We start from the raw sequence: 16,893 nt of genomic DNA on the forward strand, positions 1-16,893 counted from the left end.
ATCGGAGTTCTTCAATACTAGTGTGCTCTTGTGGCTGGGAGTGTTGATTGACTGATTAGTGCTGGCCATACCTTCTGTTTAAAGCATAATGGGGACCAGCCACAAAATTATTACACCAAATATGTTTAAGACACATGTCCACACATCCATTCCCTGTCTTATCGCACTATTAATTGAATGGATGTATGACCATGTAACTACTTGAGACGTGATTAGCCAGTTAATTGCATCTTAAGTGTAGCATCTGCCAGTGGGCTTACTGAACTGAGGTGGGGGGAGGGGTTTAAAAAATGAAAAAAAAACCCAAACTCACAAAATTAAAAAGTATCAGGGGAATTTTTTTTTTAGCTACCAGTGTGGCATAGATGGTGAACTGTGGACACGTCTACACGTGCAGCTAATGCAACTGAATAATCCCAGTGTCACTGTCTACATGTACCTATAGGCTTAGTAATTTACTGTGCTGCTGGATACCACTTGTATCTGACAGGATTATCTGGCAGTGCAGTAAATTAGTCCAATACACCCTAATTGGCGCACACGTGCAGATGGTGATGCACAGTAATTTTGAAGGACGGCCTACTTGTAACTTTTAAACTATATCCCAAACAGTGTTTGGGGGAGGAAGGGCAGGGCCGATTACCAGGGACCTTGGTTTTCCCTGATAAAAACAAAAATTGCAAATTCTCTGATAAAACTCCCAAATCCATGATTAAAATGAAAGGCCTCCACACCCCCCTGGCCCTGCTAGTACCCCTCGCTCCCCCCACAACCCTCAGCCCTGTTCCTGCGCCTCACGCCCTGCCACAATCCCTCCCCCCAGCCCTGCTGATGTCCCTTGCCCCCCACTCATAGCTCCTGCACCCTCAGCCCTGCTGGAGGGGACCCCCAGCTTCTAGAGCTATGGGGCCAGGCACCCGGATCCACAGCCCCCTGCCCTTGACAGGAGGTGGCGGTTGCTGCAACAGAGTGGAGCACGGAGCCTGACTCCTCCCACTGCTGCCTGCCTGTTGTGGGCTTGGGCGGGGAGGAGAGCTGCTCCTCACTGCAGTGTGCACTTCTGGGGGGGAGGGGGGACCTGTGCCCCCCAGATTTCTGCATGGGGTGGGGGTGTGTGCTGCCCATTTGGGACTTGGGATTCCACCTTGCTGCCCTTGCCCGGGGTCTCTGCAGCCCGGTGTGTGCAACCTGGCATTGCAAAGAAGAGCAGAGCCACGCAGGAAGCTGCCTGCTGCTGTGAGTTCCACACTGACCTGGTGACGCATCCCCTGCCTGCACGGCTGTAGTGGGGTTGGCAGCACAGAGCTCGCAGTGGTAGGCAGCTTCCTGTGCCACTCCTCTGTTCTTTGCAGCACCAGGTCGCACATGCCAGCTGCAGAGACCCTGGCGGAGGGCAGCAGGGCGGGAGCTTGAGCCTGAAGCAAGTAGCACGCAGTCCCATGCACAGATCTGGGCAACACAGGTCCCCCCTGCCCCCCAGGAGTGTGCATAGCAGCAGGAAGCAGTCCCCCAAGCCAGCAGCATGCAGCCTGCACCCACCCCTGTCCTGTGCAGATCTGGGGGGGGGGCGCAGGTTCCCCCTTCCCCCAGGAGTGGCTGCAGCAGTGGGAAGCCAGCCCTATCCCCTCCATCCCCTGGACAAGCCACCTGTGGCCCTGTCCCACTCCCTGCTGGGGCCCTGCAGCTGTGCATTGTGGCCCTAAGCCCCAGGCACTGTCCAGCTGGGCAGCAGCCCCAACCCCAGCCTTGCCCAACACCCTCACTTCCTCCGTATGGGGGCCTCAATCCCCGCCCCACCCCCACCTTACCTGTGGGGACTGCTGTCTAGGCTGCCTGGGGCCATGTGCATGTACATCAGGGGCAGTCAATTATTTCAGGTGGAGGGCCGCTTACCGAGTTTTGGCAAGTCGTTAAGGACTGCAGGGGTAGCCTCACCCTTTAACAGATGCCCCACCCCTTGGCCACCATCTTGGAACCAGTAGTCCCACCCTTAACTCCTGATGCTTGCCACTGGAAGTTCCCCCTTTGACCCCCCAGAAATACTCCTTTCAGCAAGGGTTTGCCATTTCAGAACCAGAAAAATACCAAATTATGTTCTAAAAATCAAAATTTAGTACAACTGCAGCCAGGAAACACATGTTGCCGGAGCGACCGGCAGGGGGGTGGAGGGGAGTGGTGGTGGTGGGGCAGTGGAGGGGAGCAGTGGCAGTGGCGGGCAAATGGCTGTGGCAGGTGGAGGGTAGTGGCAGTGAGTGGGCATGTGGAGCACAGCAACAGCTGGGCGGGAGCATGGGGTCTGCGCTGGTGTCCTAGGGCCAGCTGGGCGGCAGGTGTGTGGGGTGCGAGCCGGCAGGGAAAGGGGGCCAGGCCGGGTTGCGCCAGCAGGGAGAGTAGGGAGCCAGCCTGGCTCCATAGAACCCTGCTGGCCTGGCCCCGCTCTCCTGCCATCCCACTCTGGGCCCTGCTGCCCCTGACGCCAGTGCACCAGCGAGGACCCCGCGCTCCCACTCAGTTGTCACTGAGCTCCACGTGCCCATTTGCTGCCACTACCCCCCACCCCTGCTTCTGCTTTCATTGCTCCCCTGCCTGTGGCTGCAGCTGTTCCTCTTCATCCCCCTGCCAGATGCTGTGGCACCATGTGGCTCCTGGCTGAAGCACCGGGACCTCTGGAGCCAGCTTGACCCGACCCTGAGGACTGGGGTAATCGCCTGCAGTCCTCCCCTGCCTCCCCACGCACTTCTTATCTGAATTTCCCTCCAGTACAGGGAGGAAGGAACAGTCCTACAGTCTCAGGCCAGAAGCCTCTGCTCCATAGGGTGGTGGGGGAGGGAGGGGCCGGGCATACCTTGCTTCTGCAGCTGCTTGATCCTGCCAGCAGCTTCACCTGGGTCCTGCTGCCCCTGACTCCTGTCATATTTCATAGGCAGCCAGGGGCAAATAAATATTAATTTTCTAAATTTGTTAGGGGCCGGATAGAATGGCCTGGTGGGTCAGATCAAGCCCAGGGGCCGTATTTTGCCCGACCCTGATGTGCACACATGGCGCTCCCTGCCTGACTGCCCTCCTCCTGCTCCCTCCCAGCCCCCTGCAGGCTGGAACTCTGCTAGCCTGCAGGGGGCTCACTGGAAAAATGCAAAATCTGCAGGTTTCTCTGGTAAAATAAGAAATCTGCGTTTGCCTCAATAAAAGGTAAAATCCACAGTTTATTCCATTTTTCTGTGGGGAAACGGAAAACCCGGATCCCTGCTGATTACTGAGGGAGCTAGCTCTTTATGCTCATTACATGGAACCCACTCCCATGGTATCTGAGCACGGCAGTCTTTTATGTATTTAACAACACACTATGAAGTAGAGCAGTGCTGCTATTTCTGTTTTTACAGACATGGAACAAAGACACAGAAAGAAGCTAAATTACTTGCCCCAGGTCATTGAGAAAGTCTGTGGAGAAGCAAGGAACTAAACCCAGGTCTCCAAGTTCCTTAATTTTTGGACATTTTTTTCATTTTAAGGGAAGTCTCCCTGAAATGACCAGCAATCTTTCAAGGGCTCCTAGTGGAATGGACACAAGAGCACACCTTCAGTCATTCTTGTATCAAGTTTAATAGAAACATCATCCTTATGCAGACTTCTGGCCTTGACAATATCAGCATGATACATGCAAGTTTAACAAATATATGTGTAACTGAATAGTAGCCCAAACAATCAACACTTAAGTATCATTTATTACAGCTACTGCTCTGTGCTTGGACAGTAATTGTGTGTGTATGTGTGTATGCACGCACGCCTTTGCAGATAGGTAATTGGCTGTAAAAATATGAAGCTGTTCTTTCAATCAGTTACTGAATCAAAGAATCATCAGAGTATTAATATGATTTAACAATTGCATTTTTAAAAATGATAACGAGACTAGTCATTTGTTTTTCTTTCTTTTGTTAGGCATTTTGTTTTCTTCCTAGCCGGAAAAATTTCTACTTGGTCAGATACTTCTTAGGACAGTAATATCACATCCAGTAAAAAAAAAAAAGATAAATTGTCACAGGTTGTCAGAGCCTCATCTAAAACCCAGTGAAATTACTGGGAAGATTATAATTGATTTCAGTTGTATTTTGCATAAGGCATTTAAAGAGACTCCTTTATTATTCTTTTTTTCTCTCCGTAAGTTCATTATCTGGGCTATTATGACAGAAGACACTTTCATCGTAGGTCTTTTTGAAGTTGCTATAAGATTTATGACCTTTCAGATTTGTATTGGGGGAAAAAAAATCATAAGATTTTCAAAGGGAACTTACATCTTATATTGAATGTTATTATTAAAGATGCTCCAGCTATGCATTGAAACACATAGTAACAAAGCTCTCACTGCTTCAGTTATTTTGCTTATTCCCAAAATATTGTTTAAACAGTGAAAAACTGCAAGAGAATAAGGAACTGGAGAAGAAGTTAGTTCAATACATGATTTTTCTGTGCGACCTCCAGTCAGTCACTTTATCTCCAGTCCTTTGTCAGTCATGACAGAAGGCCTTGTTATACATTAATTTTAGGTGGCTCCTGGAGCTCTTGGCCCCTGTATTATCCACATGTTACCACCTGAAACTAGTTTAAAGCACTGGTTAGGCAGCTTAAAAGTTATGCTACTCCAGGCTAGGTTGATCTCTGATCTGCGTTGCCCATCTCTTGTTACACTAATGTGCAGCCACACTCAGCTACACATTAGTGCAAACACTCCATCCACCCTCCCTTCCCCACTTGCTTGGATTACACCTGCTGTCTCCCAGGCCCCCCTCCTCCCCCGTCTCCCCTCTCTCCCACCATCCCAGATCAGCCCCAGCCTCCCACTCCCCCAGATCGGGTTCACCATCCCTTTCCCCACCAGTAGCCTAGATGCCCACTCACTCCACCCTCACAGTGCCTTCCCACCTGCTTACTTCTGGCTGCCAGCACTATCCTGAAGGAGCAGGCAGGGAAGAGGAACCTGTCACCCCCCGCCCCCCATGGTGTCCTCTGCCACTCTCAGGCACATTCTTCTTCCCTGAGACAGCGCTGTCAGCCAAAAGTAAGCTGGGAGAGCAGGGGTGAGCCCCAGGGGCTGGGGGAGCAGGGGAGGAAGCAGGGGGTGGGGGAGGGACAGACTTCAAGGGGCAGGTGGGGAACCACCATCCCACATCGGCCCGTGGGCTCCCAGCCCCCTCCACATTGGGCCCACCATTCCTTGCCTTCCCAGCATCCCAGATCCCTGCTCACTCCCACCATCCCCCCAGTCCCAGCTTACTTGCGGCTGCCAGCACTGTCCCTGGGGAGCAAGCAGGGAAGGGGAAACTGACTGCCCAGTTGTTGCTTCTGCTGCTACCGCTCTCTGGGCTGGCCAAGCAGCCACAAATAAGTTGGGGGCATGGGTGAGCTGCAAGGATGGGGGAGGCAGGGGAGAGCTCTGGGGGCATGGAAAAGGCAGGAGGGAATCCCAAGGGGCAGGGGGGAGCATCAGGGTTAGTGGGGAGGCAGGAAGAGCCCTGTGGGACAGGGAGAGGCCCAGAATGGGAGGGGAGGGAAGGGGTGTGGGGTTTGGACCATCTTTTAGGCAGCATGGTATTAATGGGTTGAGCAGAGAAATGGATCCTATGTGTGGCTCTGTTGCTGACCCTCAGTTTCTTCCTCTATAAAATGTTGATAATAATTCTTCCCTCCATTAAAACTTGTATCAGAACTAGATAGCAGTAGCATCTTAGTGCTAGTGTAAACACAGTTGTTGAACCAATTTAAGTGTCAGTCAGAAAGTTTTCCTACACTGGTGAGGTACTAATATTGGTATAGCTTTTAAAATCAGTATACTAGCACAAGTGTTTTTATGTGGGTGCAACTGTGCCCACACCTAAAGGACTGCTTGGTTTAATTGTATTGGCTTCTAAACTAGATATAGTTAAATTGGTACCAGAATTTCCCTTAGTGTGCCTTGTGTCCAGTGCAATGAGACCTTGACCAGTGGCAGTAGATCAGTGGTTTGGTCCTCAGATAGCTTTGATGTATCCATGTAATTCCACAGGAGCCAGTGCAGCAGCTAACTGTAGGTGAGGCACAGGCCCCGTATTTGAAACAGGTGAAAAGAAGCCAAGGTCATGCAGACCCAGGGCATCGATCCAGCTACATACTGTGAAAGAATGAACCAGATGGCATGTTCCCCATCTGGAGAACTGGAGGAGGAGTTTCTCTCTGAAGGCGACGAGAGAATTTAAGCGGGTGGGCAATGATGTTCACGTTGCCCTGCACATGCAAATTCCGCATTCTTCTTGGACGCAGGCACTTATGGATTAAAAGTCATTGCCTGCTGTAACTCAGATGGATGTTCCATTCATTCCTAAGGTGTTCCTAAAGTGTTTTGAGATCCTCAGCTGGAACGTGCAAGAGAAATTGCAGAATATAGTGGTTTTCTTCCCGCTCCCTCTTCTCCTGTGTTTGACTTTGTCCTTTTTCAATAGGATTGGAGTATTGATGTAGCTGTGATGAAACAAGAAGTTTACAAGAGGCAAGGATTTTTTGTGATATCTTTTATTAGACCAAATGTATAGTTGGCAAGGCTGTTGGACAAGCTTTTGGGCATCAAATACCCTTCCTCAGGTCTTTCCTTTTTAAAATCTTTTGAGCCTTACTGTCAAACTTTTATTCCCCTCTCATTTAGAGGGGAATAAAAATTTACATTAGTTTACATTTAGTTTACATTTCTGTAACACCCCACGGTCTTCCCTACAGCTGTTCCTGATTTATATCTGCCAGAATTCAGGATAAGGCCCATTGTGTCCTGAGTGTTGCTAAAAACATTAAAAACTCAGGACATCAATGAGATTTTTTTTTTTTTTTAATAATACATTTTGCTGTTTTTTTCACTGGCCTTTGGAGGTTTGAGCCTTTAGAGTTTGTTTTCCAGCTCATCTTTATCGAATGAAAAGTTCTTTAAAGCAATTTTCTAAATCTCTGAAGTGGAGAGTCTCATGTAATCACAGAACTCCAGGAGTGGAGGTTAAAAAGCAACTAATAAGTATGATGAGACGTTCCAAAATAATGAGTTGGCAATGCTGTATTTTAATAGGTTTATTGAATACAATGCCCAATATCAGAAGTGCATAGAAGATCTATAGGCAGGCAAGGTTCTTTGGGTACACATGGTATCTTTTATTAAATAGCTGGAAAAATTGTTCTTTTCAAGCTTTCAGGTACAGAGCTTGCAAAGAACAATTTTTCCAACTATTTAATAAAAGATACCACATGTACCCAAACCTTGTCTGCCTACTAGAGCTGTGTGAAAGCACTGTTTCATTTCAACTACTGTTTCGCTGTTTCAAAGGGCCAGTGTTTCATTTCGTCGTTTCATTTCAAAGCACTGTTCCATTCCGTTTCATTGAAACTGTTTCGATGCATTTTGACATTTCACCCATAGGCTATAATGGGGAATCATAAAAATGCCTAAAACTTTGTCATTTCTTGCCTGATTCAGGTGAAAATTGCGGGGATGGTAGACCCTTCTGAGGGCATGAAGTCTGCCACGTTTCAAGAAGATGGGTTAAGAGGTTTCTGGAAACCTGCACCTCAAATTGTTCAAAGCAAAACTTGTGACACTTCCCAGCAGTGGCAGCCTCCTGTCATCTGACCCTCAGATCCGGGAGCCCGCACACCCAGGAGGGCTGCAGGGCTGTGCCGGACTTCTCCCAGGGCTGCGGGCCCCCGGATCTACATGCCAGATGACAGGAGGCTGCCACTGCTGCCTGGGGCCAGCAGCAGCATCAATCTTCCCGGCACTGGGCGTGGGCTACGCCCAGCACTGGTCGTATGTGGTACAGCCTCTTCTCATCCGGCGCGCTGATCCAGGGGTCTGCACCCCCTGGAGGAGGCCAGCACAGCCCTGCAGCCCTCCCAGGGGGATGGGCCCCTGGATCTGCACTCCAGATGACAGGAGGCTGCCACTGGCAGCTGGGACTGGTGCTGGGCGCAGCTGGCGCTGAGCGCTAGGAAAACTGCTACTGCCATTGGCCCCAGCCAGCAACGACAGCATGCTGTCATCCTGTGCGCAGATCCAGGGGCCTGCACCCCTGGGAGGGGTGCGGGGCTGTGCCAGGCTCCTCTTGGGGGGCGTGGGCCCCTGGATCTGCGTGCGGGATGACAACAGGCCGCTGCTGCCGGCTGGGACCAATGCTGAAGCCAAGTAACCCTGGCTTCGAAACTTGAAATGTCTCAAAACTTTTGAAATGTTTTGAGTGCCCTTGTTTTGTTTCAAAGCCTTTTGTTTTGTTTCAATTTTGCTGGTTCCAGCTTGAAATGCGTCGAAAAGCTTTGAAACAAAACACCCGGCGAAATTTTCACAGCCCTACTACCTATGTCCTTTGACCACCATGGCTACAACGAACACCCCTGAAACTTAGAAGATCTACAAAACTGTTATGTGGGTTTTGTTGTTGTTGTTGTTGTTGTTGTTGTTGTTGTTGTTTTTTGCGGGGGGGGAGAGAAAAGCTAATTTCTCCTTCACAAAAATAACTAATTAGCCTTCGGGGAAGAAAATGTCTTTTCTCCATATCATGAGTAAGGTTTAAGCATTAATTTTATAATCTGGTAAACTATAGGGAGCCATGATTTTAACCATTTTAGATTCAACAACCATGGTATTAATTTGCATAGCCTTCATTCTATTTTGCAATGAAAATTGATTAATACATTTCTCTTAAAAACGTAACACACTAGTCTGCTTAACATGATACTAGATGATGGGCAGTATGTTTAAAATTAAATAATGGTCAGTATGTCTAAAACTCATTTTACTCGCAGTGTGCAAATACAAAGTGGCAAGATAGCAAATGGCAGATAATTATTAGGATTATTCATGACTGTAGCTTCATTATTATGTGGAACAATACTGCTCTAATTATTCTCAGTCTTATACTGCTCTAATTATTCTCAGTCTTAAGCCGGATGTGTTTAAAACCTGTTTTCAAATTTTTAAAGTCTGTTACTGGAGTTGTAGCTATCTCACTATGATTGGGTTTTATGCTGCTGCCTTTCACAATATCATCTGAGTGTTTCGCATGTAAAACCAACTGTATAAGTAAGTCCCTGGTGGGCTTGATGGAGTTTTCATCTAATCTGCAAGGCAGGAAACATCAGATAGGATCAGTACTTGGTGACCCACTGAAAAATGCCATGATGGTAGAGGAATTGCTAGTGGGTATGTATACATAACTATGTATGCATACATACGTAGCTATGTACATATAACCTATGTATAGTGCTAGGGAGCACTGGCATACCGGAAGTGAGATACTGGAAGTGATGCTTTTCTGAAGTGATGCTTTTCTAAAGTGATATAACATTGAAATCCTGCTTGGGACTGGATGGCTCTTGTTACCAAAGCAGACAGTAAGTCCTAGGGACCTGGTCAGCAACTATTCTGTATCATTAGATTTTTTGCAACCCTAAATTACCCCAGTAGCGACCAGTTATTAGAAGGTACCATAAGTCAGGGGTGGCCAACCTGTGGCATATATGCCAGAAGTAACATGGGCAGCCACTGTATATGGCATACAACACTGAGGAAGATCAGGAAACGCAGTGGCAGATAGGGCATGGGGCAGAAAAAAAAGCAACAGTTTGGTATGGGGAAGGGAAGCAGTGTCATGCCTGCCAAAAAGGCTTGCCCACATTGCCACAAGTCCCATTGATATCAGTTAAAGTCAGTCACCTAGGGTGATTACAAAAGTGACATTTTTGGTGTGATTGGGTCCCTGAAAGCACTCTACAGCCATGACATAGCACACATGCACGGTTGCAAAACGCTTTTAAAATGGCCGATCACATGAAAAATTAATCCTGGTCAAATAAGGTATTAGATTATGGTGCTATAAAGCAGAGCATCTTAGGGAACTTAGAGTTCAGAGGAGGGCCACGTGCATAATTAGAGGTCAAGAAAACGGGCCATATGAGGAGAGGCTGAGATGCATAAGACTCTTCAGCCCAGAGAAGCAAAGGCTCAGGGGTGACTTGGTGCCAGCCTATAAGTATATAAGGGGTGTGCATCAGAACTTGGGAGAACATCTGTTCACCAGGGCACCCCAAGGGAAGACAAGGTCTAACAGTCACAAACTGCTGGAAGACTGTTTTAGAGTGGGCATAAGGAAAAGCTTCTTTACTGTCCAAGTCTCCAGAGTCTGGATGAGACCCCCCAAAAGTGGTGCAAGCACCTACTCTAGATACCTTTAAGAAATGCTTGCATGCTTATCTTGCTGATGTGATCTGACCCCAGCTGACTTCCTGCCCCTTGGGCAGGGGGCTGAACCCAATGATCTGACAAGATCCGTTCCAGCCTTAATGTCTGTGAAATCTATGAAACTTGTGTTCCTTCTAGGGTTAATTTTTCACACAGGAGCGGGGCTATCAGCAGGAGAAGGAGGGGAAAGGAGAGAGCATTGCCGGCTGCTTTGAATGGCCAGAGCTAGGGGGATAGTGGGATGGAACGGAGCCCCCTTGCCTTGCGGCCCTCCCCCCCCCCACCGCCCCCCCCCCCCCGGCATTGTGGGGAGCCAGGCCTGGGGTGGGCAGGGCTGGGGAGAGGGGTGGTTTGGCAGCCTCGAAGGCTCCTGGAGCACCCCGGCTTGCCAGCCAGGGCCAATGTAGGCTGGCTCCAGCCCCTCTTCTGCCCCCCCGACCCATCAGGCAAATGTCTGTTAGGTTGCGGGGGGGGGGGGGGGGGGGGGGGCGTGGAAGAAGGTCCCCCACGCACTCGGTGAAGGGTTGTTCTTACTCATGGCACTTTATGTAAAGCACCATGAGTTAGTGGGACCCTAATGTCTTTAGGCACCCCTTAAATACCCTTATGAATCTGGTTCTAGATACTAACAAGGCCCAGAATTAGATGTGGGTCTTTCTGTGGAGTCAAATTAGACCCAAAACATGCTGAGAGGCTTGGGTTTTACATTTCACATCAATGCACTAGCATTTGCATTTTAAATCAAGGGGGAAAGTGAAAACTGGCAGATACACCAATTATTTATAAGGATAATTTACCAAAACATCATACCTATTTGAGTAAACCTTTAGAAAGAGACTTTCTTGGTTCTGCATATTTCACTTGGAACCAAAGTACTGTGATAAACTCGTGCATTTTTAAATTAATGCAAATAATAGGTAGTGTTGCAAGGCATAAACTAATCAAATATTCCACGGGTCTGTGCTTCAAGACCTCAGGACCTTGTCAAGCATTCACTTGCAACAGTTGCAGATCACTGGGATGTACTGACCTATTAAAGTTAGTATGTGTTAAGGAGATAACCCTTGACTGAAAGGGAATAACTTTGCAGTGCTAAGAGAGCACTTAAACACATGCTAAACTGCTTGAATGTGCATAGTTTTGAGTTTTAACTGTGCTTAGTAAGTGTTAATTTGAACATGTAAGGGTGAAGTCACTCGTTACATTTAGACCATACTAAGGGCATTTAAAACACTAACATCCACGTGCTAAAATTCATCAACTTATGGTAAGTGCTCTCAGAGCATCTCAGTTACACCACTTCTGGCAGGGGTTAACTGTAGGCTGTGCTACCTGACATGTTAAAGTAACTTTAGTCTGCTCCACAAAGATAAAACAAGCAATTTGCAGTTCTCCGGCATCCAGGATGCACCACTTCTAGCTCCCCGCTTCCTGTCAGCGAGCAGGGGCATGGTGAGGAGCCAGGACACCTGGCTACTATCCCTGCTGTAGTGGCAAATCAGAGTTGTACAGACAAGAAAAGGTATTGCCTCTTATCATGTGACAGCTCACAGCACATTCTAACTTTAACGCTGCTTAACATGCCATAGACTTAGTCTGGTGTAATTGTAACATGGAAGTTCACCCTAACACCATCCTCAGCCTTTGCTGTAGAAATTTGGGTGAGATTTTAGGAATTGTTCCATATTGTGCTAACTATGCTCCTGCTCAAGTCGACGTGTTAGTTTCCCCATGAATTTAAATAGGTGAGGTTTCCTGCCGCTTCACTTTGGAAAATTCTTGAGTACTGGGTCCTGCATATAACCAGGGAAGAAAGAATGAAAATGTGCCTTGCATATAACCTATGCCATGAGGTCTTCATGAAGGGGCAGAAAGAACTATCTTAAAGTGCAAAAGAAGCCATTCACCATTAGACTTTGGCTCTTTTGAGCATCACTGATGATGTGTGTACTAGGTAATAGCAACAGCTAAAGAGATGGCTAGATATCCTGTAAATGACTCCTTGAGGAAGAATTGCCAAAGCAACATAGTAAATACTCAATCCATTAAGCGTCTTGCAACAAACTATTTTCATTAAAGCGCCTGTAAAAATAGAAGCCATGTTAAGTTTGAGGTTTTGTTCCTGTCCTGTTTTTTTCCCCTAACTCACCATCATCATCATCATCATCATCATCATCAAAGCCCTTGAAAGAGAAGCATGCCTTTTCTGTCTCGTGAGAAATACTTACGAACATGATTTGGGGCCTGACCCGCCATGATTCTGCACCTCGCACAGTGATTTTGGCCAGTGCAAAATGCCTGTAGAATCAGGACAGATCAGAATGTTTACCTGAGCTACACGGAGCAGAGGAGAACTAGACCCCTGCTTTATACTAAGGAGTGCCACTGAGATTACAGTGTCTGGCTTTTGCTGCTGTGCCACTTTATTGAAGGTCAGGCAGAAAAGTGAGATAATTTTGTGGAGCCTGTAAGGTGTTTGCTCTCATTAGCAAGACATGAATGTTTTTAAAATGCCAGGGTGTTTACTGTTGTGCTAATTGGGCTGACAAGAGTTGCCAAGGAACAAATGGTCACAGAGAATGAGTGTTACCCTCTTATTTGCATGAGGTGGCCTCTTCAGATTTGGTCTGAGCTGTACTACTGAGGCATTGTGGTGAGCCTTCAACATCTTTGTCCACATAAAACTCAGACTTTGGATAAATAGAAAGTAACAATCTCTGGGGCTACCAAACTGCCAGTGTTTACCGGCAACCCATTATGAAACACTGTAATTAAACAAAAAATAAGCCAAGAATGACTTCTTACCAAGTCTACATGTTCTAAAAATTAAGGGCCAGATTCACCTTGATGAGCATCCTAGAGGTAGAGTGGTGACTGTAGCAGTATAGAGCAGTCCACTACTTTTGTTATAGTAGGGAAGGGGGTTCCAAGTAGATTTGTAAAACTTCCCTCCCACATGGCAGGTCCAAAGGAAGGAAAGCAGCAATACTCTGTGTTGCCTTAAATAAGTCTCTTTTTGGCCAGAGAGGGATTCGCTGGACTATCACCTTATATACGTTCCCTAGTGCTGCCGGAGTTCTGCAGCTGGAAGCATTTTGGCTCTCAGTTCCAGCATCCCTTGTACTTTCAAACTCCTGTGCCGGTGTGCATAGATTTTAGTTCGTTAACTACTGGAGTCTTTATTGGTGCCTGCCATCCTGCTAGTTTGCATTGATCCTCCCCGGTGGTGACACTCGTATGCCCTTTGATAAAGTAGCTGTCAAAGTAGCCATCCCTCTATGAGCCAGGCTTCAGGACCCACTCTGATCTGAGATGTTCATTAGTGTTGTTTGCCAAAAGGTTTATGTAACAGATGTTACAAAGCGGACACACACACACACACACACACACTCTCTCTCTCTCTCTTTCTCTCTCGGAAGTATGGGAAGAGCTGTCGGGGTGATGGAGGGAGGTTGCTCCGTGGGACTAGACTAGCTCAGAGACACAGCTGCATCTGCTAAACGGCAACTAATGTCTTTGTGTGACCATGCTGTATTTTCAGCTTGTCATCATGGCTGGGACTGTTCTGCTCGCCTACTACTTCGAGTGCACTGATACTTTTCAGGTGCATATCCAGGGTTTCTTCTGTCAGGACGGAGAGCTGATGAAGCCTTACCCAGGAACAGAGGAAGAGAGCTTTATTTCCCCTCTTGTGCTGTATTGTGTGCTGGCTTCAACCCCAACAGCTATTGTAAGTATAAAAGCAGACTCTAATTCTTCACTGTTGAGCCAAATAATATGCTATTTAGAAGCCCACCAATGTCTTAATATTTCTTTTCCCTCCTCTCTTTTCAGTATTAATGTATCAGTATTTGAGACTGAACAAAAACAAAGAGAGCCAAATAAAAAGAAAAATAAATGCATGAGATAGCCACAGATGTAATTATTCTAATATGATCACAAGGCAGGCTGAACATGGGTAGAGTATGTGTAGCTTGTATTATAACTAGCTCACTTAAAGGATAGTGTATGATTATGTGGGTTCCAGAGAGGCCCTACAAGTAATGGCTGTGTGTTATTTGCAATAAAATAACCCAAATAAGATTTGGATCAGATCTGAGTGGAACAGTGTAGAGCACTTAAGACTGTTTGCTGCTATTTTAAAAAGACTGTTAGAGGGCTAAAATGAGGAGTAACATAATACTTGAAAAATCACAAATGTTCTTTGCTGTGTGTGTGTGTGTGTGTGTGTTTGTGTGTGTGTGTGTGTGTGTCTGTCTGTCTCACAGGTACACATCAGTTAACTTTCTTTAGTGTATTTCTTTTACTATCCTAGAAGATAACAGCCAGCCAAAGTGCAATTATGCCCATTTTCAAGTAGCAAAATGCTGACATTCTAAGCTACTTATTGTAGCCATTTAACTTTTTACATTTTTCCACAGAAATTGCCAGTTTTGTTAAAATCTGGTTAAATTAATACAATTTGTTCAGATTTTGGCATCTTTTTTTTTCTCCTGTGTCTTTCTTCTGCAGCGTCATTAAATATTGTATGCAGATTTTTAGAAGTTGATTTATAGATTTGTATATGTTGTATTAAATTTCTCAGGGTCATTTTTCTTTTTTACTCATGACAAGTTTAGGACCGTTATGGAACTCATAGAATCAGGTAATACAAAAGGTGAGAATAAATAACAGGAAGATTTTTCAGAAGTGCCTGAGGGATTTAGGCACAAAAGCTCTGCTAAAGACCAGTGGGATTTGTGTACCTAGTTCACTTAAGTACTTATGAAGATCTTCTCCGGTAGCAGTTTTATTTTCTGCTTTGGAGCTGTGGGCTTAACTGGTAATTTGACTTGGTTGAATTCCGTTAATGCTGCAGTAGTTCAGTAATACTGCAAATAAAGAAATTGTAATTTGACCTGGGATTGCTGTCCATTCCCATGTCTGTCCTGTTCTAGCAATGCAGTTCAGAATATTTGAGGAAGTAGCTTTCACAGGGTGTGTTTATGTAGGGCGATTTTAATGCAGTGCTTACTATGGGTCTAATCCCTCACCAGTGACGTCAGGGTGAGACTTGTCTTTGTACCTCAGGAGGAACAGGGTCAGCTCTCCGGTGGGTATGTGATGGTGAAAAGGCTGTCCTTGAGGTGTTCCTTCCCTGAGGAGTCTTCAGCTGGGCAGTGCAAATTTGCTGTGATCTTTTAAATTTGGTTTTCAGCAAACAGTTTCCATCTGACCCAGTGATCGATGAAGACCTCTTCATCCTTGGGGCTACTCAGCTACCATCCCTGGGCAGAGAAGTCTGGCTGGCATGCTTTTCAGTGCTCTAGCATCAAATGCAAAGCCATTAGCCTGGCCCTTTTTAAAGCTTTATTTTTTCTTTTTTCATATACGATATTCAATCTTTTAATTCTCATTTTAGACTAAGATTTGAAATTTTAATATTAACCTCAAAACACAATGTGCCTGGGGCTGGTCTTTCATGCTTTCTTGACAGGATAATCGTTTCCTCCAAATGAGTTCAATAAGCCTTCTGACAGCCAGTCAGTTTAGGAGGCCATGGGATTTAAGCCACGATCCCAACAGTTACACCTCCTGGCATGCCACATATTCATGGCAGGACACATGACTTTGGAATCAGGGATTAGATCTCTCTCACACCTTATTTGCCAGATCATGATCCCAGGGCCCCCCTGCACCAGCAGTTTAAAACCCATTTGCCAATAATCCTCTGATTGTTAGTCATCTGGGGACCAAACTAGAATCTGAAACTGGCCCCAGCCAACAATCTGCTGATTGTCAAGACCCCAACTAGGGTTAACTCTGTCCCAGGCATGGGGACCCCAGGCTGTGGCAGCCTGATCCTGGGGTTCCTATGTACTGGGACCTTTAAAACCCCTTTGCTTCCCATCTGAGCGGCACATAGGGTTTCGACTAAGCACCAGCGCACAATACAAACAAACCACAAAATGATTATGTATTATATGTGGAATAACGTTGTGGCTCATTAACTGTATAATCATGCTTTAAATGGATTTTAACATGAAGCCATGTTACTATTTAAGGTGCAGTTAACCTGTTAATTGCATCTTAAATGTAACGGGCCTAAGTTTCTAACATACTCCCCACACATTTCTCTCTGGGTTACATTTCTCCCTCTTTCATACTCAGGCAGAAAGTTTCATTCTTACATCACTGCTTCAGTGCATCATGCTGCTAGTAGTCAATCTCCAGCCAAAGTTCCCTTACACACCAAGGATGAGAAGTATCATCTATAACCAAATCTTGGCAGTGCCTAAGAAGGCATTTCTACACTTTGTCCTGTATCCCCTAACCTACCTGACTTCAAAGTCACTGTTCCCAATCATCATGTGTATATATCCCTCCTAACACTTATAGAAACCCTGTGAGTACTGATGATTTATCATTCAAATGACTGGATTTTAGGAAGAGGTTTTAACATCAGTGGGACCCATACACGGTTTTGCCAGATGAAACTGTCCTGCCTCTTCCATTCATGCTATAGTAATCATATCCTTGTAAGAACAAGGCAAATTCAGGGTTCCTTCTTGGACTGTTTGCTGCCAATTAAGAATTCCTCTGTGGGCCTTCAAACAGGTCACATGCAAGATAAAGCTTTAGGAGTGGTTGGGATCTGTTCTTTCCTCTGTGCG

The 16,893-nt window shown here is 46.3% G+C and overlaps 1 protein-coding gene across 1 annotated transcript in view; it reads left to right on the forward strand.

Moving 5' to 3' along the window:
• PLPPR1 (phospholipid phosphatase related 1) overlaps positions 1-16,893 on the forward strand; it is a 152,420-nt gene that overhangs the window by 84,999 nt on the left and 50,528 nt on the right. Inside the window, exon 3 of the mRNA XM_006036584.2 lies at positions 13,782-13,970. Coding sequence (XP_006036646.1) covers positions 13,782-13,970 — 189 coding nt within the window. The remainder of the gene's footprint in view (positions 1-13,781; positions 13,971-16,893) is intronic.

This window comes from Alligator sinensis, unplaced genomic scaffold (assembly GCF_000455745.1).
Source record: "Alligator sinensis unplaced genomic scaffold, ASM45574v1 scaffold1365_1, whole genome shotgun sequence".
Lineage (NCBI taxonomy): Eukaryota > Metazoa > Chordata > Crocodylia > Alligatoridae > Alligator > Alligator sinensis.